The sequence below is a fragment of the Cygnus atratus genome, chromosome Z (genome assembly GCF_013377495.2).
Source record: "Cygnus atratus isolate AKBS03 ecotype Queensland, Australia chromosome Z, CAtr_DNAZoo_HiC_assembly, whole genome shotgun sequence".
NCBI lineage: Eukaryota > Metazoa > Chordata > Aves > Anseriformes > Anatidae > Cygnus > Cygnus atratus.
This window is the reverse complement of record NC_066396.1, coordinates 47,298,374-47,321,108: the sequence shown is the minus strand read 5'-3', so window position 1 is coordinate 47,321,108 and position 22,735 is coordinate 47,298,374. Positions and strand designations below refer to the sequence as shown.

At 43.5% G+C, this 22,735-nt stretch overlaps 2 protein-coding genes across 6 annotated transcripts in view; one reads left to right on the top strand and one right to left on the bottom strand.

Annotated features, from left to right (window-relative positions):
• Nucleotides 1-9,458, bottom strand: part of SPIN1 (spindlin 1) — a 57,979-nt gene extending 48,521 nt beyond the window's left edge. The window contains exon 1 of one of the 5 annotated variants that reach the window (XM_035569221.2): nucleotides 9,381-9,458. The gene's annotated coding sequence lies outside the window, so the exon portion shown is untranslated. Of the gene's footprint in view, nucleotides 1-8,185; nucleotides 8,790-9,094 lie in introns of those variants that run through there. The other 4 variants (XM_035569219.2, XM_035569220.2, XM_050716603.1 and 1 more) reach the window with 4 other exon arrangements.
• LOC118259578 (uncharacterized) lies at nucleotides 334-21,844 on the top strand. The gene is made up of 3 exons (XM_050716538.1): nucleotides 334-375; nucleotides 9,567-9,822; nucleotides 20,744-21,844. Exons 1-3 carry the CDS (start codon nucleotides 334-336, stop codon nucleotides 20,869-20,871), a joined length of 426 nt encoding a protein of 141 aa, XP_050572495.1. The 3' UTR covers nucleotides 20,872-21,844.
• Nucleotides 21,845-22,735: the final 891 nt, after the last annotated feature.

Genomic DNA, 22,735 nt, shown 5'->3' with positions numbered 1-22,735 from the left:
TAAAACCGGAAGCACTGCCTGTGAATAGGCTTGTTTGGCTTTAAGGAACTGCCTTTACAGACAAGCAAAAACAGCTACCTCCAAAATTTAATTCTTGCCCTGTCATAGTAGAAAGGTGAAAAATGAGGGTAAGAAAGAAGCCAAGCTCTTAAGAACAAAGTGACTCCGAAGTACTCTTCATTCCCTACCATACCTTATTTGTCTCACAGAAAACACGCATTCCTTTCTTAGACTCGGATAATAAGCTCTCGTCAAAAATCCTGTGTTGAAATTACTTTATTGTGTATGTAATTTATTGCACAAATGGAAAAGAAATGAGAAATCACATTCGTCATGATAGGACTTCAGAGTATGAACTTGCAGCAGCAGCAACAGGTAGATGTAGATCTTTCTCTTCTTGTTAGCTTGGTAGTCTCTGCAGAAAGCTTTATCTTTGACCTGAAATAGATTAACTAACAAACATATGCCTTTTTTCCTTAGATTTTACACCTGTCTAGGCAGTGATAATAACAAAAAACCACCCTTTTTGTGCAATTTTTTGACCTTTTGTGCTTGAAACCAGATTGAGTCTATACAACTATCAGACATGGGGAGAAAGAAATCCAGAAAAGGAAAAAGACAGGCATCTTCCAATGAAAACACAAAAGGCAGGGTATCCATCCTCATAAAACCATGACAGGCTTTCTAGAAATCTGTCCTATAGATAAATAGGGTGCACACAAAAATAGGCAATTACTCCTCTGCCTTTTGTGCTGATCCCTGCTATGTGCCCACTCCACTCAAACATGGTCTCCGAGCAATGTAGTTAGAGGCCTAAGTATGACTAAATACTAGGATGTTCACACACAAAGAATCTCACCCCACTACTTTTTCTCCTTCAGTTAACTTTTATACACCCAGGGAACCAAGATAAAAGAAACATCTCAAATGAATACATATCATAGAATCACAGAATATCCCAAGTTGGAAGGGACCCGTAAGAATCATCGAGTCCAACTCCTGGCTCCACACAGGTCTAACCCAAAAATTCAGACCATGTGGCTAAGTTCACAGTCCAAATGCCTCTTAAGCTCTGACAGGCTTGGTGCAGTGACTACTTCCCTGGGGAGCCTGTTCCAGTGCATGACCACCCTCTCAGTGAAGAGACTCTTCGTGATATCCAGCCTGAACCTCCCCTGTTGTAGCTTGACGTCATTCCCTCAGGTCCTATTGCTTGCCACTAAAGACAACAGATCAGTTCCTGCCCCTCCACTCCCCTTGTGAGGAAGCTGGAGGCCGCAACGAGGCCTCCCGCTCAGCCTCCTCCTTTCCAGGCTGAACAGGCCAAGTGACCTCAGCTGCTCCTCATACGTCTTCCCCTCTAGGCCTTTCACCATCTTTGGATCCCTTCTCTGGACACTCTCCAATAGTTTCACGTCCTTTTTGTATTGTGGTGCCCAGAACTGCACACAGTACTCGAGGTGAGGCCGCACCAGCGCAGAGTAGAGCAGGACAATCACTTCCCTCCCATATAAATTCTTCATGCATCTACCCTAAAACTTTTATCTGTAATGCAGTGAGTTTCATTCACCATCCCGTCTCCATCATGTTTGCAGCAAGGTATTACTATTTTAAAGTGTACTAATAATGGATGCAAAGTAAAAGTCACGTGTCCCTAGCGATATGAAAAAAATTTGTCTCATGATCCTCTCTATACAAGCCAATACAGGTAAAACAGAGTAGGAGTGAATCCCACCCCCAAAACTTAAATTATTAGGCCAGCATATGATCTGGGAGGTTGCTTTCCCTCTCTGCCTTATAGCTAGCAACTAACAATACTCTTTTGTTTTAAAAAAAATGGAGGTGCAGAATACTGACAGGCAGAATTCACCCCAAGATATATTCCTGCAGTCAAGGGACTAAAAGAGACTTCTGTCCTTATTCACCCCTAGAAGTCTTTTTCTCCTTCCTTCAGCAGCACACAGAGACTATGACCCTGAGGACAGCCCCTGTGAAAGCTCCATCTACCCTACATGACATCAGGCGTGAGCACCCAGTACTCTGGTTCCTTGTTATATCAAACACTTGCATATTCCTTAACTCTAAAAGAACTTATGATACAGATTTTTTTTTGAACTATTTGAATCACAGGAATGACAGACTTTTCTGATAAGCTATTTTTTGAATATACTCGTCATAGCATTCAGCTTAACTGATTAAATCTCTCAAAGCTGCAGCTCCACTGATGGCAAAACAACCATTAACAAATTCGTGTGTCATCTTTCAAGATGAAGACAAAGATCTTCCAAAAGCAATTAATGAACAAAAAGTTATTATGCCCATTAATAAAGCTCTCTGCAACTGAAGGATTTTGAAAAGGAAGTAGTAAATTAATCTCTAATGTATTTGCTCCCATTTCAATTTCACTTTGCTATTCATATAACTGCTTAAAACACTATTATAGAACACAATGGGCAAGCAACTGTCCAGAATTAGAGACATAGCCAACTACCTTGTGAGCAGAAGATATAAATTACATGACCTACACCCTCCAAGCTTTATTTCAATTGTTTGTTTATATCATTCCTACAAAAAAAAAAAAAAAGACTGTCTACTCTCCAAAGATTTTTACAACGAAAACTGGAGCATATAAATTGAAGACCAGTGACTGTAAGTTACAGACACACAGAAGAACAGGCACAATGCTCATCAGTATCTGACAGGTACATATTATTGCTTACTGGAGACCTGAGCACTGTGCTGAACTTAAGCAGATGTTATGTTTTTCAAGGTGTTTTTCAATTTGAAAAAGTTGCCAAGAGAACTTAACAGAAATGTCACCATGGAAGTATTCCAGAGCATGCTCTCTTCTATACTACTTAAATCACAATACCTAAATTAAATCTAGAATGTTAGAAACTTATGTACTTAAAAACCTCAAGTGCAAATGTAAGATTATACACCGCATTTAAGCTAATTTTTTCAACACACTGGTGAAGAATTTTGCATGGGAAATATAGATACAAATGTAGTAAAATGGGTTTTGCAACACACATAATTGTTTGATTTTAATAAATACCAGTCAAGAAGTCAAACAAATCTTCCAGTTTTCACTCACTGAGGGTAAGGGAACATGATCTAGTAAAATTAATTTTTAGATTTAAAATGGATTAATTCAAGGAAAAAAAAATCTGATTTTTTTTTTTTTTAGAAGTGTCAAAGTATATATAGGTAAAATTTTACAGCCTTCAGCATGATCACCATAGATCATTTAGAACAGCTTTCTATGCTTCAGAGCAAGTCAATGAACATTACCATAAAGAAGTATTAAACCACTACTTTTTTTCATTTAACAAATGACTGACCACATCTGTGCAGAGCAGTATCACATAGCAGCAGCACCAATGCCAGACATGAAATTGCCAAGTAATGTTATACTTTACAACTCAGAGTAATCTTAAAACAGGTGAAAGTCACAATCATTCTGTGTTCATTAATTGCTTTACTGTAACAGGTATCTAGGAAGGAAAAAAAAAAAGACAAGCAGCATAATGCATAGAAAAAAACCACTGGAGGTGCACATTCCCAGGGAACTGTCATCTTAACAGGCTACTCCCAAAGTTACATGGTTACTGTGTCAGGGTTGGGAACTCATGGTACAAGACTACCTCTGAACAACTAGGAAAGCTCTTAAACCAAAAGGATGAAAGATCCACCTCTGACCTTAAATGCAGCAACACATTTTACAGGTACGCTTTAATTCTCTAGCATTTTCAAACTTGCAGACATGTGGTCAGAGACTTCACCAAATTGGCTCCTCAACAGTTTAACACTAAAACAAAGGAAAAAAAAACTTGGAAGAAGGATCAAGAATTGTTTTGTTACTGCACACTACTAATCACTAGTGATTGAACCCAAGGCTTTTCAACTGGGGTAGCTGGCACAGCCATATGGGGACTACCAGCTGCAAGATGATCAGAAAGTAGCATACATGTACGGCTATGCAAGAAGAAGTGGAAAAGAGAGATGCCTTCAAACATGGCAAGAGGGCTCAGCAACTGGTTACCATGATAAAAAATATTCTCTCTGTACAAGGCTACTGTAAGTCAGCAATAGCAGAATAAACGCAAAATTAATAGAGAACACAATAACGGAGTACGTAAAATGATAAGTCTGTTTTGCTCAAACTACCATCTGAAATGAAAAATCTAAAGCTCAACTGTCATTCTGTATAGGTTAATTATTTACTAGATCATTGAAATCCATACAGCTACTGTTAAAATACTTATCATATCTGACCACTATTTGTAGGTCAAGAACTTGAATATATTATTAGAGCATTCAACGGTAACCAGAACAAATGAACAGCAAAAACAACAAAATGCAATAACCAAGCAATCAAAAAACCCCTAAGAACTTGACCTTAACAAAAAGGCTATAATAACCTATCTATCTACCTGTGCCTGCAGCATATTATCAGTAACTGTTACTCTGCAGACAGAACTCAAAAAACTTAAAAAAAAAAAAAAAGTCACAAAGAAGATAGTCCAACATCTCAAACACCTTCCAATAATGGCAAATATCGGAATATAATTAGCTAGTATTTAGTCACCACAGTTACTGACTACAACTTATAACTCAGCAGTTTGTGGAAGCATTACAATAACATTTCCAAGTAAGCATGTCAAACGAGACCTCAAGTAGCATGTATTTACAGCAGTTTTACAACATAGTAATAAACAAAAAAAAGAGTGCTTCTGCATCTGCAGAAACATATACAGCAACCCAACAGCCAAATTAATACATCTCCTAAATTCTATTTGCCTTCAGCAAATTCACATTTTACGCTATAATAGGAAGTAAAATCCAACCGCTACCACACCCTGAAAGAACTGTTTGAATTAAATGTTTTCACCATCACTTGAAAACTGCTTTAATGATGTGGCCTCTTTGTCACTAGAATCAACTGTTCATACATAACTACAAGTTAGTTAACTACACTGTGTTTCAAGGAACTCAACACTTATCCATGTCATAGAGATATGGATGGAAGTGGTCTGCACATTTATACCAAATTACAAATTCCTTTAAGTCATGTGGTATGCTGACATCTAAGTAGCATCTGCATAGCAAATGGGACACATCTTGATATACAGAAAGTACTTACAAGGAAAACCAGTATTAAGAAACATCAGCATCTGACTTCCAATCATAAAACTAAAAAACCTGGCAGAGTAGTCAGGCAAGGAAAACGAGAAAAACAAACTATATAAATATATATATTAGTTTTATATATATATAAATTCTCTCACACTGGATATGAGAAACAAGCTATCTGATCATGTTAGAAAAGATAAGTCTTCCATAACAATAATTTTCTCCTTTGGTTCAGCTTCAGTTAACAGCTTCTAAAGATTTTTATTTTTTAATAATTCATCAAATGAGTTTTAGAGTCATTAAAAAAAAAAAAAAAAAAAGAAAAACACATTCTCATGCCTTACCAGCAGGAAGTCAAGTTTTACCTAATACCTGGGGGAAAAAGAGGGAAATAAGCAAGGAAAAACAAAATTAAAGCACAAGAAGTTCACAGCAACAGGCCTTAAAGTCTACAAAAACTGGCCTTTTCTTTTCGCTTCCTCAGAAATATACTTAGTGAGATTCCTTCATTTGCTAAACACTAAGCAAATAAAGTGTTACATTAAGAAAAACACTTTAAAGCAGTTATTGCATCAGCTGGATGTTTACAGATCTCAACATGTCAAAAAGTGAATCTTGGCAATGGACGACACGGGCTAAGAAGTCAATGGAAGAACACATGGATCAAAATAATACAGAGGAATTACTGAAGTATGAGATCAACTAGAAGTACTTGTTACCTTCAAGACTTTACATTTTAATTGGTAATTTCACAGACATGTAGAACTGCGTCACGACTTATTTGATTTACTGAAAAATATTTCTTGTAAAAAAAAAATAGAAAACTATTCATTTCTACAGTAGCCAACAAACTATCAAAGTTAGCTGACTTTTTCCTAAGGCTTATTTCCCAATATGAACAACTGAACAGTTTTGGAAAAGAAGGTTTTACTAATACTTAGTTTTTAATTTGGCTAGAAATAGCCCAGCATTACCCACGGTTACAAAAACACTGGAGTGTCCTCACTTAGAAGCACCAAACGCACGAAGGTTTGGCAAGTTATTGAACTAGACTGGCTCATCATGGGACACTTATTAAAGCAACAATATTGATTTCTGACCAGTTCATCAACACAAACAAGACAGACGAAAAATCTTCCAGGTATCATACAAAAGAACAATTCCAACTTAGAGCAAAGATGCTATAAACAACATATAACTTCATTAAGGCTAACAAAGCATAGCTGGATTTTACAGAATAAAACTCATTTCCAGCAACAAAATTAGAATATACTAGAGTAAGAAATGTGACTAAGTGGTTCTTTTCAGTCCATATCCATCCTTAAATGGGTGGGTTGTGGACAGTGTATTTTTACTTTGTTCATTTTGTTCAGTAGCCTAAAGACCAGGCTTAAGTATCCAAAGGTCTATTCAGATAGAAGAGCTGCATACCTCAGTTTCCTTTTGGTGCCATTTCACACTACTACCAGAAGAGCGGTGACTGCAAAATTTGGTGGCTATTGTAATGAACGACAGATTATTTACTACTAGTAAACTATTCTAGTGACTTTACCAAAATTGTTTTCTTGAACAGGTTGTCATATGTAAAAAAGAGTAACTGACTGCTGCAGGAAACTAATGATATATCAAGTTACAGACTTTTGCTCAGACTTTTCCATTTGAGTATTACAGTTGGCTCAGGAGCCATGACGTAGATACACATTCCAAAATGATCTTGTAACTTGGATGACTCCACTCAAGTTTTACGTTGTTGTAAACTCATTACTACAATTTATTTTCTACTCATGCCCATTAATCAACGCTTGTTAATATGGATAGAAAAAGCAGGTGAAAGGAGTCACAAAATTGAGAAGTATTTATATACGATATTACACTGTAATGCTAGAATTAAGTAACTATTTATGTATCAGTTAAAAGCGGTATGACTATGCCATCCCAGTGCTTCTCTACTAGAAGCTTCCAAAGCCAAGTAGACAAAGATGACAGAGCTAGCTAGGACGTTCGTTACTTTAGGGCACCGCTAAGGTATTAAGAGAAGCCAGGGCAATCCACACGCATATGCTTTGAATAAATCCTGTCTTCAATCTTCGAAGAATGAAACGTTTACTACGAGTGACAATAACACATCTTGAAAGCATAGGAGGCATCTATCTCTGCATCGTCACCATTCTCCCCTAGAGTTACAACCTAGATATAAATCTGTTCACAGTAGGTCATTTCAGACGTGCCCAGCGAACTACCTTATTTTGGTTTTAGGCCGTAAGAAAGCAATAAAATAAACAATTTCCATCGAAGCCAGAAGGGGGTGCTCTGAATAACTGAGGTTGGGAGGGGTATCGAACTGAACGTTTGCCTTGCGTTAGGAGAGGTCAGAAGCATGCTATCTTGTTTCAGCTCAGGAGCTCAGTTAAGTCACGATGCCGTGCGTTTTGAACAAAAAAGGAAGCTGGAAGGCAGGAGTGCTCCTTTTAACAAAAAGGAAATGCTTCAGTTTGCTATCGTCATCACAAGGGCAAATTAAACTGTGATAGAAAACTAACAACATAAAGATGTGGCAAGCGTTAATTCCAGTTTTGTACCCCATGATCTGCCAGCTATTTGAGATACTGACAAGATGATACAGGGAATGCAACAGAACACAAAAAGCCTATGCTGCGTTTTTTTTTTTTTTTTTTTTTTTTTTAAATCTGCACAATGCCTGTTCTGACCCAACTAGTTCAGGTCTTTTAAATGTGACTGTGCTGAGTTGATACCTTACACTGAACTACACCCTGAAATGAAAGAAACGGCCCTAGATCATTCTGCAAGTGTAATACAGTATTTCGTCTGTGCCAGCACTTTGGTGCATCGGCCTCCCCCCACCCAAAAAGAGAAAATGATACGCACATTCCAATCGAGCCTCTCTCAGCAGGGCTCATCCAACTCTCCCCCTCCCCTCCTGCCCTCCCCCCGGCCTTGCCAGGCTCCCAAACCCCTTATGATTTTTAGGTTTCATTTTGTGGTAAACAGCAAAACGAAAGGAGAAAGCTCCCAAAGCGAGGATCCTTACCCTTGAAATCCCGCCATGCGCGCAATAAGGAGGGTGAATTGTTTTTCCTCCTTTTTTTGGATGGGAGATGAGGGGGGAGGGGGAAGAAACAAAAGCCTAATCGGAGATGAGGCTAAGCGGCGGAGACAGAGGGAGAAGGCGGAGAGCCTGGTGGAGGAGCAGGGCGAGCGTCAGCCATGTTGTGTGTGTGTGTGTGTGTGTGCGTGTGTTGGTCCAGTATTTACAAACCTGCAGCTGCAGCAGCGCTCGGAGCCTGGGAGCGAGGGGAAGGAAGGGAGGGAGCGAGCAGGGCGAGGAGGGAGGGAGGGAGGAGAGAGCGAGAGGCACCGGGAGAGCAAGGGCAGGGAGGGAGGGAGGGAGGAGGGGAAAGCGGCGACAGACAAAGGATCCCCGCACCGCCCGGGCGCAGCGCAGCGCACTCACACACACACACACGCTCGGGGCGCCTCGCCCCCGCTACCCCGGGGGCCGCTGCCGTGCGGTCGGCCCCTGGGCGGGCCCCAGCCCGGCGGTGCAATGCAATGGCTCGGCAGCGGAGGGGAAGGGGGGAACCGGGGGGGGGGGGGGGCGGTGTGCTGAGGGGGGGGGGGGCGGGGGCCGGGCGCCGAGCGGGGCCGCGGAGCGCGGAAGGGTGGCGGTGGTGGTGGTGGGGCCGGGGGCGGAGCGGGGAGGGACGGAGGGAGGAGGGCAGGGTGCGGGCCGCCGCGGGCGCACACATCGCGGCGGCCTCGGGGGACGGGAAGGGGAGGGAGGGGAGGCGAGGCCGGGCCGGGAGCGGCGGCGGCGGCTCCCTCCCCGCACAGCGACTCCCTCCGGCCCTGCCCGGTACTGGGCCGGGCCCGGCCAAGGGCGGCGCGACGGGCTGCGCTAACCCCCCGCCTCCCCTCCGCCGCCTCCCCGCTCGCTCACCTGCCGCCGGGGCGGACGCCCGGGGGTGCCAGGCGGGCGGCCCGGGGGTGCCAGCGCTGCAGCCGCCGCCGCTGCTGCTGCTGCTGCCCCCCCGCCTCGCCTCGCCTCGCCGCGCCGTGCCTTGCCGTGCCGCTCAGCTCCTCCGCGGCGGCAGCGGGGACGGCCGCTCCCCTTGTCTCGCTTGCCCCCCGCCGCCGTCGTCGCCGCCGCCTCCTGCTCGCCTCTGCCACATTTGGAGCCCCCTCTGCCTACGCCAGCTCAGCCGCCAGGATAGAGGCCCTCTCACCTTCCTGCCAAATAATGAGCCAACCGCAGCCAGCCGTTCAAAACACAGGGCCGGGCCCCGCCCTCCGCCGCCGCCCGCCCCCCCCCCCCCCACTCGCCCGCCTCGCCGCCGCGCAGGCGCACTGCGCCGCCACAACTGCGACAGGAGCGCAGGGAGCGCGCCCCGCCCCGCTGCTGACGGGAGCAGCGCGCATGCGGGGCCGCTTGCACATCGCCCCCTCCCCCCCGTCCTCGGCCGTTACTCGGCGCCTCCGCCCGGAGCCCGCCCGTCAGTGAGCCGACAGCCGCCCCACGGGCTCGTCACCGGCCGCCCGTCGCTGCCCCTTCGGTCCCTCCGGCCGTCCCACTGGTTTCAGAGCCACCGGCGGCGTCCCTGCGACCCGTGAAAGTGCGGCTGGCTGTGCCGCTGCGGGCGGAGGGAGCGCACGGCTGCCTGAGGGCAGGTAGCTCCTCGCGGGGCGCAGGGGATGGCGGCTGTCAGGTGCTGGCTGTGGGAGTTGGGAGGTGGGACGGTGCCAGGATGAGAGCAGGGAGACCTCGGAAGGAGAAAGGCTGCGCTTGGTGTGAAGCTGTCTTCATGTTGGAGGAGCGGCGGCATTGCTTTGTGGGATGGCGGAGCAGTTCCTTCAGCAGGGTTCAAGACCGTCCTCCTTTGGTTCCACGTAACAGGGAAGAAACAAGAGTCTCTGTGTGCGGAGCAGGGGTGCACCTCAAAAATCCCAGACAAACAATAGCAAGAGCCTTAGGGACAGCTTTCTTAGAGTCTTCATGACTCCTAGCCTAACGTGGTGCTCCCTCCTTCTGTCTTTCATTACATTGAAGGACAATTCCTGAGATGGCAGCTGAGAGAAGTCAAAAGATGTTTAGAAATTGCCAGGAAAGTCTCATCTACTGAACCATTAGTGTTAAATCCAGGGACATCTAGAATAGGGGCAGCAAGCTTCTTAACTCTTGCAGTGGCCACCATTTTCTAATTAAGGAAATGTGCACAGTCTTGAGTGAGTTAAATACAAGGAAGAAATTCAGTGAGACATACCAGAGGTTGTCACAGAATCACAGAATGGTTTAGGTTGAAAGGGACCTTAAGGATCATCCAGTTCCAATCCCCTGCCATGGGCAGGGATGCCATCCACTAGACCAGATTGATCGAAGCCCCATCCAGCCTGGCCTTGAACACCTCCAGGGATGGGGCATCCACAACTTCTCTGGGCAACCTATGCCAGTGCCTCACTACCTTCTGAGTGAAGAATTTCTTCCTAATGTCTAATCTTAATCTAAATCTACAGTCGTTTAGTTTACAGCCATTATTCCTTGTCCTACCACTACACTTGGTGACAAAGAGTCCCTCCTCAGCTTTTCTGTGGGCCCCCTTTAGGTACTGGAAGGCCGCTAGAAGATCTCCCTGAAGCCTTCTCTTCTCCAGGCTGAAAAACCTCAATTCCCTCAGACCCTCTTCATAAAAGAGGTGCTCTAGCCCTCTGATCGCCTTCATGGCCCTCCTCTGGACTCATTCTGATACTTCAGTGTTCTTGTGTTGGAGGCCCCAGAGATGAGTGCTGTTCTCCAGGTGGAGTATCAAAAGAGAAGAGTAGAGGGGGAGAATCACCTCCTTCACCCTGCTGGCCGTACTTCTTTTGATGCAACCCAGGGTACAGTTGGCTTTCTAGGCAGCAAGCACACATTGCCAGCTTTTGTTGAGCTTCTCATCCACCAACACCTTCAGGTTCTTCTCCTTAGAGCTGCTTTCAATCCATTCTCCACCCAGCCTCTATTTGTGCTTGGGATTGCCTTGGCCAAGATGCAGGACCTTGCACTTGGCCCTGTTGAACTTCAAGAGGTTTGCGCAGGCCCACCTCTCAAACCTGTCCAGGTCCCTCTGGATGGCATGCCTTCACTCCAGTGTGTTGACCACACCACACAGTGTGGTGTCATCAGCACAGAAAAGAGAATAACAGTTTAGATAGATGAAAATGAATTGTGGTGTCATCAAGTCATAGTCCTTCATGGTTTGCTACATTGTTCAAGTGTGGAAGTCCATGAGCCATTCATAGCTTCAGACTGACAAAGAACAGGATGGGAAGCATCGATGAGTAGGATGGTGTTCTCTGACAGATTAAATAATTGTTCCAACACTGAAAGCGAGTGAGCAGCTGAGGCATGGTCTGCCTCAACAAATGCAATGGGTACTTTTTTCAGAGTAGGCCTTGGCACGCATATCAGACACAATACGATTTTTCCTTTAAAATGTTGTAAGGCAAAGAAAGGTTAATGCATCAACAGAACCATAAAGTATTGTTAGGTGTAGGTATGTGACTAGGAGAGACATGCAGTCAATGTACAAAAATGGAAAATGATTTCTGGAAATTAGTTCAAGCAAGTATACACATTTGGGATCTGTATAGTCAATGGTAGCAACTGTGCAGGGAAAGGTCCAAATTCCCAATTGTAGTCTTTTTTTGAGATAGAAAATAAAATATCAGACCAGAAGTGTACAAGCATGTATATTTTGCTTAAAACACGAGAATAAAGAATTACAACTTTAGAGAGCTCTATGTTAATTTCACAATTCTCAATTTCTTCAGAGATGGTCTGTAATGGTTGGAATTCTTCTGACAAAGGGTTCCCCCAGAATCTGGGAGATTTTTCATTTACACCTTAAGGAAACTTTTAGCAAAGATGACTAAAGATACAGTTCTCCAAGACCATTAGAAAAAAGTATGAGTGTGTGTGTGGAAGAAAAGGGTTCATTCTCTTAGAACAGTGAGGTAAGGAAAATTACATACCTGTCTTGAAGTTTTGTGTGGGATGGAGTGCAATTCTCTGCTGTCTGGTTTGAACCTTCTTGCTTTCCTCCCATGCTTCCACTTACGCTTCCGTGCTTCTGTCTTTCCTATACATAGACCCTATAGTTAAGTGAAACACCATCTTTTTAGATTTTCTTGTATTAGGTGAGTCCTTAGCTTTAAAACTCTTGAGGCAGTACAGGCACAGAATAGTAAAAATTTTCTGCTAATCCTGTACCGAGTCTGGGCAGTTGTAGTGGTCTTCTCCTGGGAAAAAAAGGGAGGTTCCAGAGAGCCATTACTTTGGGAAGCCACCTAGAGCAGGATCATCAGGAGCCAGTAGCTCTTCTTCTCTCTTCTTGGGTACTGGGCATTGTCTACAGAAGACTCTGTGTTCTTGCCTGGAGGGAGAATTCATGGGCATGCATTCCCGTGGCAGACCTATCAGTGGTCCTGTGACCCCTGAGCTGGCCAGAAAGTCTGTCCAATTGATTGAGAAGGTTTGAGATAGATGGGCCATCAAGGCCATTTACCCATTCTTTTGTATTGCTAACAGCTGCTGCCTGACTCATCCTTATGCAGGGCAGGGCAAACCTGACTGTTTAACCCTTGCAGCTTTGGATGTGACCTTCTGCTTCAGCCAGACCCAAACTGTGTGAGACGGGATTGCTTGAGCGCAAGCCTGGAGCCTGCATTACGCTCCCCGCTCAGTCTTCTCAGTCTTTGCTGGGCACCTTCCAGGGTGTTTTTGTAGAAGAAGAACTGTGAGTGATGGCAAGTCAGTGTCTCAAGCTGTACAAGTTTTCATTTGGTCCAACAAACCATCCAAAATTTTGTGAGAACTGTGAGTATTTGAATTTGTTATTATGGGGTGGAACATGATTGAGAACATCTCTTATGGGAGAGTGACCAATTGAGCAAAGTCTAACACTACTCATAATGCCTTGCCCCTGCCTACCTTAGCATTGATGCTAGAAATATATTGTTATGGAAATGAAGGGTGCTGTTTTTCAAATTGCTTTAACTGCTCTAATAGTTGATGTAAGATGGACTGAGTGAATAAGGTTCACTTTGAGAACCTCTCTCTATATTGAGACCTATACCAAATAAAATATGGGATAACAATTGGTAAATTTGAAATTGGAGCTTAATAATGACATACTGTTTAAATGGGGTTGTCAAATCGGAAATCCCATGTGAATGTCAGAGTTATTACAGGAACAGCTATTGAGAAATGCAACTATTTGTTTAATTTTCCTAGATTTAAATGACAGTAATTGCCAGGAGCTCTGACACACAAAACTTTACCTACCTAGACAACAGAGCAGTTATTCTTTACTAAATCAAATGTACCTGAAGTAAGTTAGTGGGGTGTGGCAACAAACAGGGATTGTGTTTCTCTAACCTTTGGAGATCACAAACAACACCAGGACTCATATTCATGACAACCTTCTGCATTCATAGTTTTAGAGATTTTATTTGTTTGTATAGTGGTTCATCTCTCTAGAAAACATTACTAAGTCCTACTTTGATTGCAAACAGAAGTGGATTACAGGATAGACATTAAATACGTCAGCATCTGAAATTAAGATTGTGAAAAATCAGTTGTGTATCTGGATGTTAAGTAGCATTTATCAATGGACTGTATTCAGAGATATATCTGTCATGGTTATTTGTTATTTGATCAATTATACAACCTCTGTAAATATTTGATCTATTCTAGCTGTTCCAGTCATGAAAATGATTATAATCTTTAATACATTCTGAGTTTGCATACTTACTATAACATTATTTTCCAAATATTGAGTACTTGAAAGCAAAAACAATTCATGATTTTCTAGAATATTTTCCCGTTTCAGAAGTCTTCTACCAATATCCCACTGTCTGGTGTCTAGCTGGTTTTACAGCATCACTAGCAAACAAATCTGCTCCATTAGGACCTATAAAGTTCTGCAAACCTCTTTTAAACTTGAATTTGTATGTTTCTAAATGCCCTGGTTTGTTCTGTTTTAGAGATACCTTTCATTGATGATGAAAGGATTAAGCCCATGCATAGTTTGATTTTTTTCTTCCCAATGCCAAAGTGTAATTCCCTTTCAGACTTTCCCTAAAGATAATTTACAGTTTCACAAAGTGTTTGAAGGAGATAACTGACATATCTTTACGGGATGTGGTTCCATTCAGTGGAATGAGCCAATGTGAGACTTTTCTTATTCAAATCTCTATCTTTAATGGCCCAGTTGAAGGACTTTGTCACCCAGTGTTATAGGGACAGGCAGATTCTTTTAGGGATCCTCTGTAGAATGAGGACCGGCCACAGGGTTGCAGGTACGTGTAGAGCATTATTACAGGTACACTCTTTGCTGTGTTAAAATGGACGGCCACGCGCAGAGAGTAGCGGTGAATGGAGTGAAGTCCAGCTGGCAACTGGTCACCAGCAGTGTTTCCCAGGGGTCGGTGTTGGGGCCCATCCTCTTTAATATCTTTATTGATGATTTGGATGAGGGAATTGAGTGCACCCTCAGTAAGTTTGCAGACAACACCAAGTTAGGGGGAAGTGTTGATCTGCTGGAGGGTAGGAAGGCCCTGCAGAGGAACTTGGAGAGGTTGGGTTGATGGGCAGAGGCCAATGGGATGAGGTTCAACATGGCTGAGTGCTGGGTCCTGCACTTTGGTCACAACAACCTCATGTAACGCTACAGGCTTGGGGCAGAGTGGCTGGAAAGCTGTACAGAGGAAAAGGATCTGTGGGTGTTGGTCTACGCTTCCCCTGAACATGAGCCAGCAGTGTGCCCAGGTGGCCAAGAAGGTCAACGGCATCCTGGCTAGCATCAGGAATAGTGTAGCCAGCAGGACCAGGGAGGTGGTCGTCCCCCTGTACTCTGCTCTGGTGAAGCCACACCTCGAGTACTGTGTTCAGCTTTGGGCCCCTCAGTACAAGAAGGACATCGAGGCCCTGGAGCACATCCAGAGAAGGGCTACGAAGCTGGTGAAGGGCCTGGAACACAAGTTCTAAGAGCAGCTGAGGGAACCGGGGTTGTTTAATCTGGAGAAGAGGAGGCTATTTATGTAGAGAGCCTTATTGCTCTCTACAACTACCTGAAAGAAAGGTGTGGGGAACTGGGGGTCAGCCTCTTCTTGCAGATAACCAGCAATAGGACTAGAGGGAATGGCCTCAAGTTGCGCCAGGGGAGGTTTAGGCTGGCGATTAGGAGACATTTCTTCTCAGAAAGAACAGTCAGGCATTGGAACAATTTGCCCAGGGAGGTGGTGGAGTCACCGTCCCTGGAGGTGTTTAAGGAAAGGTTGGACATGGTGCTTAGGGACATGGTTTAGAGGGAGACATAGATGGTAGGGGATGTTTGGACCAGATGATTTTGGAGGTCTTTTCCAGCCTTAATGATTCTATGATTACATTAAAATTTTAGCAATCAGCATAGAGTATTATCTATGATTTCTAGGAGTTAGCATAGTTTATTTTTAAACAGAATTTCTAATAATTGCCATAGCTTACCATTATACAGAATTGCTAGCAACTAGCATAATTCTCTTATCTAGAATTCTGAGTTACCTGAGTTACTCTTCAGTCACCTGGACCCTCTGAAGATTGGGTCAAATTCTTAATGATCAGTGCGTGATACAATAATCGTAATTTTCATCTAAAAGAACATGAGTCACTCAGTTGATCCTTGAAGGAAGATGGCAATGGTGGAGGCATTCCTGACCACCAGGGAAACAACGGTTTTGCTGTCCAGCAGCAGTTCTGGTCCAAGTCCCTCTTAGGATGTGCTGCTTCTTGATTTTGTGTCTCAAATGCTGTTACACTTCCCTGTTCCATAACGGGTGTCATCACAGACTGGTGACCCAGTGCTTGGGCTTTGATATCACTGGCAGGCTGATGTTCTTATCACAGTGCCAAAAACAGGGAGAGAAAAGGGAGGTTAATTGTGATCAACCCCCTTACATGTTATGACAGTTTGCCTTACAAAATGGTGTTGGTTATGTTAACCATATTACCAGAGGTCAGAAGAGGGTACCAGGCACGGGAGCCCATTCTGCAACAACTCTGTTGGTTTTAAGACAGGTGAGAGTGATTAACCAAGGTACAGTTCGTCTCTTTTAAGAGACAGCCTGTCTCTTTTAAGACTTTAGGCCCTGTAACAAAAGCAAAACTAAAAGGAGAACTTGCAGCTCAAGCAGTAGGTGACGGTGCTGCTTCATGGGTCTCAGTATAAACATCATGGGTGATGCTGACATCTGGGATTTTCCCTGCATAATTCCACAGTGGTTTACAAGACACAATAATTCCTTTCTGATCATCTATGAAAGCGTGTGTGCTATAACAAAAGCATAGCAAATCACCAGAGGCACACAGGACTATCAGGTCATCTGAGAGTATGGAAACTATGAGAGGTGTATTCATTTGTTTCACTCATGCTGTTGCCTTCGAACCATTGCATAGAGGAGTCCAATCCAGCATACTACTTTGTATAGCAACTCCAAACTGGTAGAGGCACATGTCTTAGCTCTTCATCAGTTGTTTGGATGTTTTTGGCTGTTACCACTCTCATTGTATATATCAACAAAATGAGTAAATATCACTGCGCTTTTTTTTTTTTTTTGTGTGTGTGTGTTAAGAGTAGAACTAGAGAAAGGTGTTTTGGCCAAACCCACACCCCCATGCCCCAGTAAAGGACAAATTGTAGCAGAAGTGTTTGAAACTATTTACATTCTAATAGCTATTACCACTCTGTGCAAAGATGAAATTTATGTTAATCAAATCTGCTCAGGGAACTCACCTATGGGTGCTTATCTTTGGCAGATGAAGGTTCAGTTTTCTATTTGTTCGACTGAGAAGAATGGAATAATTTCCTCCATGGCCTGCCACGCTTACCCTGTGAAATTTCAGCCTGATAAACATCAGGACTAACCTCATCCACAAAGTAGACTGGTCCATCCCACTTATGTGTCAGAGAATGTTTGTTCACAGGGTATTATTTCCCGTACACTATTGCCTGATTTACACCCCACATAACTGGTTTTCAGTCACATGCTAACCTTTCATCCATATCCATTTGGGCTTTCACTAGTTGTCTTCCTATGTGTTGGTGAGCCCTGGTTATTTCTATGACTACCTACTCTTCTATAGTTACTTTGTGCTTGGGTCAGGTTCCAAACCTATTCCAAAATCCTGACCTATTCCAAACCTTGAGGACTTAGGCATTCTCATTTGCTGCCCCGTCATAAATTGGGACTATAACCATGAGTTGCTTTAGATTCTCTCAGCTCCATGAAAATGATGGGGAGTTTCTCATCCTAATTCTTGCATTGCAGTTGGCTTTGCACTGTTTTTCTAAAGCTTCCTGAATTGTGTGGTTTACCTAAATGTGAAGATGTGGAGTGCCTGGCAGTGTAGAACCTCTGCTTTATTCCTAGGGCTTTGCACAGTTTGTACATAACTTTTCTGGCAAAGGGGGTGCAGAGATCAAAATCTACTGTATGGGGCAGACTCGATTATAAAAAGATGTTAAAGAACAACTTTGCGATCATGGCTGCAGTATTGGTTACTTAAAGGTTCTACAACAACCAAAATATATATGTTGTTTTGAACTGTCACTGGCAGAGGTACCACAAAGTCAATCAGCTGACCACGGCCATTTAATATATCGGTGCTGGATTGGAGCTTTTACTTCTGTGTAATCTGCATTGGCCATGGACAAGAAAGTCAGTTCTCATACTAGCAGTCTACATTTGTTTTTATAGTAGGCCTCCACCTAGTGTCGTTCACTCTTCTTGCGGTGTAATAATTATTTCTCTCCTTTATTGTGGTGAGTTGATCTGATTTATCTTTTCCTTCTTCAGCCAGTTCTTTAAACTCAGGGTCCTCTTCAAAGAGGATGCTAAATTCCAAAATTGACTCTCCCAGTTCTGCCCTGAACACAAGTTGTGACAGCTGCAAGCAGGATAGTGCTCTGTGCTGTGCTCAGACTTGTATACAGCTTACTTGGACATATTACTGACCCTATTTCTTATTTCCAGTGTGCTGTTTCAGTTTGCTCTTCACTATGGTCACAAGTGTGTGTGGTTCTGATAACTCCTTTTCTCATCTGGAAAAGATTAGCTATTTGTTGCCATTCAGCTCTGTGCTACTGGCGTGCCATCTGAAGTCTCCAGATTCCTAGTTAATTGAACAGGAAGCCTAGACTGTTGCCAAACTTGATCTAGGCTGAGTCCATAAAAACTGCCAGAAGAACATTTGACAATTCAAATTCTCAAAATCTCCAGCACTACCTGTGGCTCTATGATGGTTTTACCCTGCTTGGCAGCTAAACTCCACCAAAACCACTCTTTCACTCCTCCTCCTCAAAAGGAGAGGGAAGAAGAAAGTATGATGGAAAGAAAAAAAGGCTCACGGGTTGAGATAAAGGTGATTTAATGAAAGAGTAAAGGAAGAGGGGGAAAAATAAAAGGCCATGTGGAAGCAAAGAGGGAAGAAAAAACTAATTATTCTCTACTTTCCATCAACAAGCAATGCTTGGCCATGTCCTGGGAAGCAGGGCTTCAATACATGTGTCATTTTTTTGTGAGGACAGACATCTTCATAACAAGAGCCCCCCCGCCCTCTTTTCCCCTTTCCTACCTTTTATTGCTGCGTGTGACCTCATACGGTATAGAATATCGCTTTGGTCAGCTGCCCTGGTGATGTCCCCTCTTGCCCACCCCCTAGCAAATGGCTTTGGGGGATTTGTAGAGGGAGCCTTGGTTCTGTGCCAGCACTGCTCAGCAATAGACAAAACACTGGTGTGATAACAGTGCTGTTCTAGTTACAAGTGCAAAGCACAGCACTGCATGGGCTGCTGCGGGGAAAGTTAACTCCATCTCAGCCGGACCCAATACAGTAGTTCATGCAGACTGAGGACACGCTAAACCAGATGGTACTCTACCATCTAGGATATAACTTCTCCAATTCTTGTTTCTGTAATATTTTTGTGAAAGGAAGACCTTTCCATTTTACCAGATGGTAAAACCCTTTTGTACAGTTTGCTCATGTGATTTACTCCATTTTGCAGGCCAAGAGACTTTCTTTACTTTGGGGAGGGGAAAAATGTACAGTTCGCCCTCCACTAACAACCCATATAGGGCTGCAGATTCCTGGGATGGAGTTTTGACTACAGCATTGATTTTGCTGACACTATGATGAACTAAAGCTACTGTCTGTTGTACAGTTCTGATGTTGCTAACCAGACTCTCCTTGTTTTTACCTGAAATTACTTACTTTAAAGGAAGTTTACTTACAGTTTTCATCATCACTTTGGACATTCCAATTACATAACTCCAATGTTTCATACTCCATACTAGGGCAAGGCAAACCTTTTCACATGAGCTGAACTTCTATTCATTTACATCCAAAGTCTGGATGCATAAGCCTTGACTTGCCTGTTTGAATTTGAGAATTGGTGGCTCCAGTGCTTTCAAAGGAACCAGGTAACTGATGTAAAAGGGGAGAGATGGGTCTGGGTGGGCTAATACAGTAGCTCTTTGTAAATATATAAGTGCTTAACTCTGTTCCTTTCCCACATCCTTTTCATCCTTTTACAGTTTCTCTTGAGTTGCCACTATGGAGCCTTGGCTTTTTTTTCTTTTTTTTTTTTTTTTCAAAGGACCTAGTAATGTCTTGGGAAAAAGTAATTAGGCCTAAAAATGACCTTAATGAGTGAGTATTGGTTAGTGCAGGATTTTTGTAGTGTTTCCAACTTCTGAACATCCAGGGATCAACCATTTTTCACCCAAGAACATCTCTAAGTATTTGACTTAGTTTTGAACTAACTGAGCCTTTTGCCTACAGACTTTTAAGTCATATTTTAATTGCAACAGGAAGTACTTCTTCCCTGAGTTCTTTTGTTCTCTCCTTGGTGGGTGAGTGGATTAAAATGTCATTGACATATGACATTACAAACTGTTTGGATTTTGATCACAATTTTTCTGACATATGTGATTACATGTGTATAGAAGATACTGAGGGAAGGCTAGTAACCTTGGGGGTTTGAGTGAATGCAAATAGAAGTCATGAAGCGCAAAACTCACATTTGTAACAGAAAGCTTGCTGCAAGGGCACAAGGGTTTCTGTTACAGTGATAATTACTTACAAAGACCCTGCTGCAATTGCTGTCACAACTTCCTTTTATTTGGCAACCACAAGAGTTTCCAGAGTGCACAGGCAGTCAAAGCTCTTTAGACCGAGCTTCAAAGTCTGATCTCCTTTGCACACAGGCTGCATAGGAACATTACAGATTGTCAGCATCTCTATGAGAACACCTTGAAGTACAAAATTTTCTATTACCTTAATTACTACCTCAGTCTCAACTCAGTATTTATTTTTCAAGTTGCATGATCAGGTCCTTCAGTCATTGTATCAGCTTTAATCCTGCCACACTCAGTCTTGTTTTGTGTCCAGGTTTTCATGAATTTACCTGCCTAAGCATCATCAGTTGTGGTTGCAATGGGTCCAACAATGGTAGTGTTCTTCCTTTGCTTATGTTATCAATTCTGGTGAAAAACAACGTTTTTATTTCCACAACAGGACGTGATAAGATGCATCTGAAGGTCCTGAGAGAACTGGCGGATGAAGTTGCTAAGCTACTGTCCATCACATTTATGAAGTTGTGGCAGTCCAGTGAAGTTCCCACTGAGTGGAAGAGGGAAACATGACTCCCAGTTTTAAAAAGGGAAAGAAGGAAGACCCATGGAACTACAGGCCAGTCAGTCTCAGCTCTGTGCCTGGTAAGATCATGGAGCAGATCCTCCTGGAAACTATGCTAATTCACATGGAAAATGAGGTGACTGGGGACAGCCAACATGGCTTTGCTAAGGGCAGATCATGCCTGACAAATCTATGGTGACCTTCCAAGATGGAATTACAGAGTTAGTGGATAAGGGAAGAGCAACTGACATAATCTACCTGGACTTGTGCAAAGCATTTGACATTGTCCCCCATGATATCCTTGTCTCAAAATTGGAGAGACGTGGATTTGATGGATGGTCTACTTGGAGGTTAAGGAATTGGCTGGACGTCTGTGTTGTCCGATAAAAAGTTATGATTCATTGCCTGATGTGCAATAAGTCAATCCACACACTAGATCTAGAAATTATTTATTTCAGAATTGTGCAAGACTGGGTACCAGGTGGTTTCCCACAAAGTTGCTACACATTTGGACTTTCGATGCCATTCTTTATACAGTACCTTTTCACTACAAATACATGTTTGTATGAACCCCTAGCCTCCAATTGGTTACATAATTCGCACACTGCTGACATGACAGAATCATTCTGTGCATCGTCAGAGAAGGGTCCCTTGCTGGGAAGGGGTCTCCCAGCCTAGGGGCATAAATTCTACTGTAAGATGAGAGTAGTTCACAGGTAATTTACAGTAAGATACTTCTAATCTTTGTTTTTCAGCCAACTATTCATGTTATGTTGTTTGGTGACTGTTCAAAGGCATAGTCAGGATGTCTCCCTCAAGAATGTCAACATAATGGTCTTCCTGATTAGCAGTTCCTCACTTAATCATCCTTTACACATTGCCAAGGCCTGGGTCATCTTGCCCTTCCCTTAAAATATGTATTTTTATCTCTTTCGTACAAAACAGAATTAAATATCTACTGCTATCAGTTGCACTCAAAGAGTTGCAGACAATGGTTCAATGTCCAAAGTAAAGTTCAGCAACATGTGGTGTTCCTCAGGGGTCAGTATTGGGTCTGGCGCTGTTTAACATCTTTGTCGGTGGCATGGACAAGGAGATTGAGTGCAACCTCAGCAAGTTTGCCAATGACACTGAGCTGCGTTGTGCAGGCAACACGCTGGAGGGAACAGATGGCATCTAAGGGAACCTTGGCAGGCTTGACAGGTGAGCCTGTGCAAACTTCATGAGGTTCAGCAATGCCAAGTGCAAGGTGCTGCATCTGGGCTAAGTCAATCCCAGGCACTAATGCAGGAGGAGCAGAGAACAGAGTGAGAGGAGCTCTGATAAGAAGAACATGTGGGTGTTGCTTGATGAGAATCTCACAATGAGCTGGCAATGTGCACTTGCAGCCCAGAAGGCCAATCATGTCCTGGGCTGCACCAAAAGAAATGTGGCCAGCAGGTCGAGGGAGGTGATTCTCCCCCTCTACTCTGCTCTTGTCAGACCCAACCTGGAGTACTATGTTCAGTAAGAAGAACATAGAATGAGTCCAGAGTGGGGCCACATGGATGATCAAAGAGCTGCTGGAGCACTTCTCCTATGAAGACAGACTGAGGGAGCTGAGTTTGTTAAGCCTCGAGAAGAGAAAGCTCCAGGGAGACCTTACAGTGGCCCTCCAGTACGTAAAGGGAGCCTGCAAAAGAGCAGGAGACGGACTCTTCGTCAGGGAGTGTGTTGAGAGGACAAGGGGTAATGGTTTTAAACTAAAAGCGTGTAGATTTAGATTAGACATTAGGAAGAAGTTCTTTACTCAGAGGATGGTGAGGCACTGGCACAGGTTTCCCAGAGAAGCTGTGGATGCCCCATTCCTGGAGGTGTTCAAGGCCAGGGTGG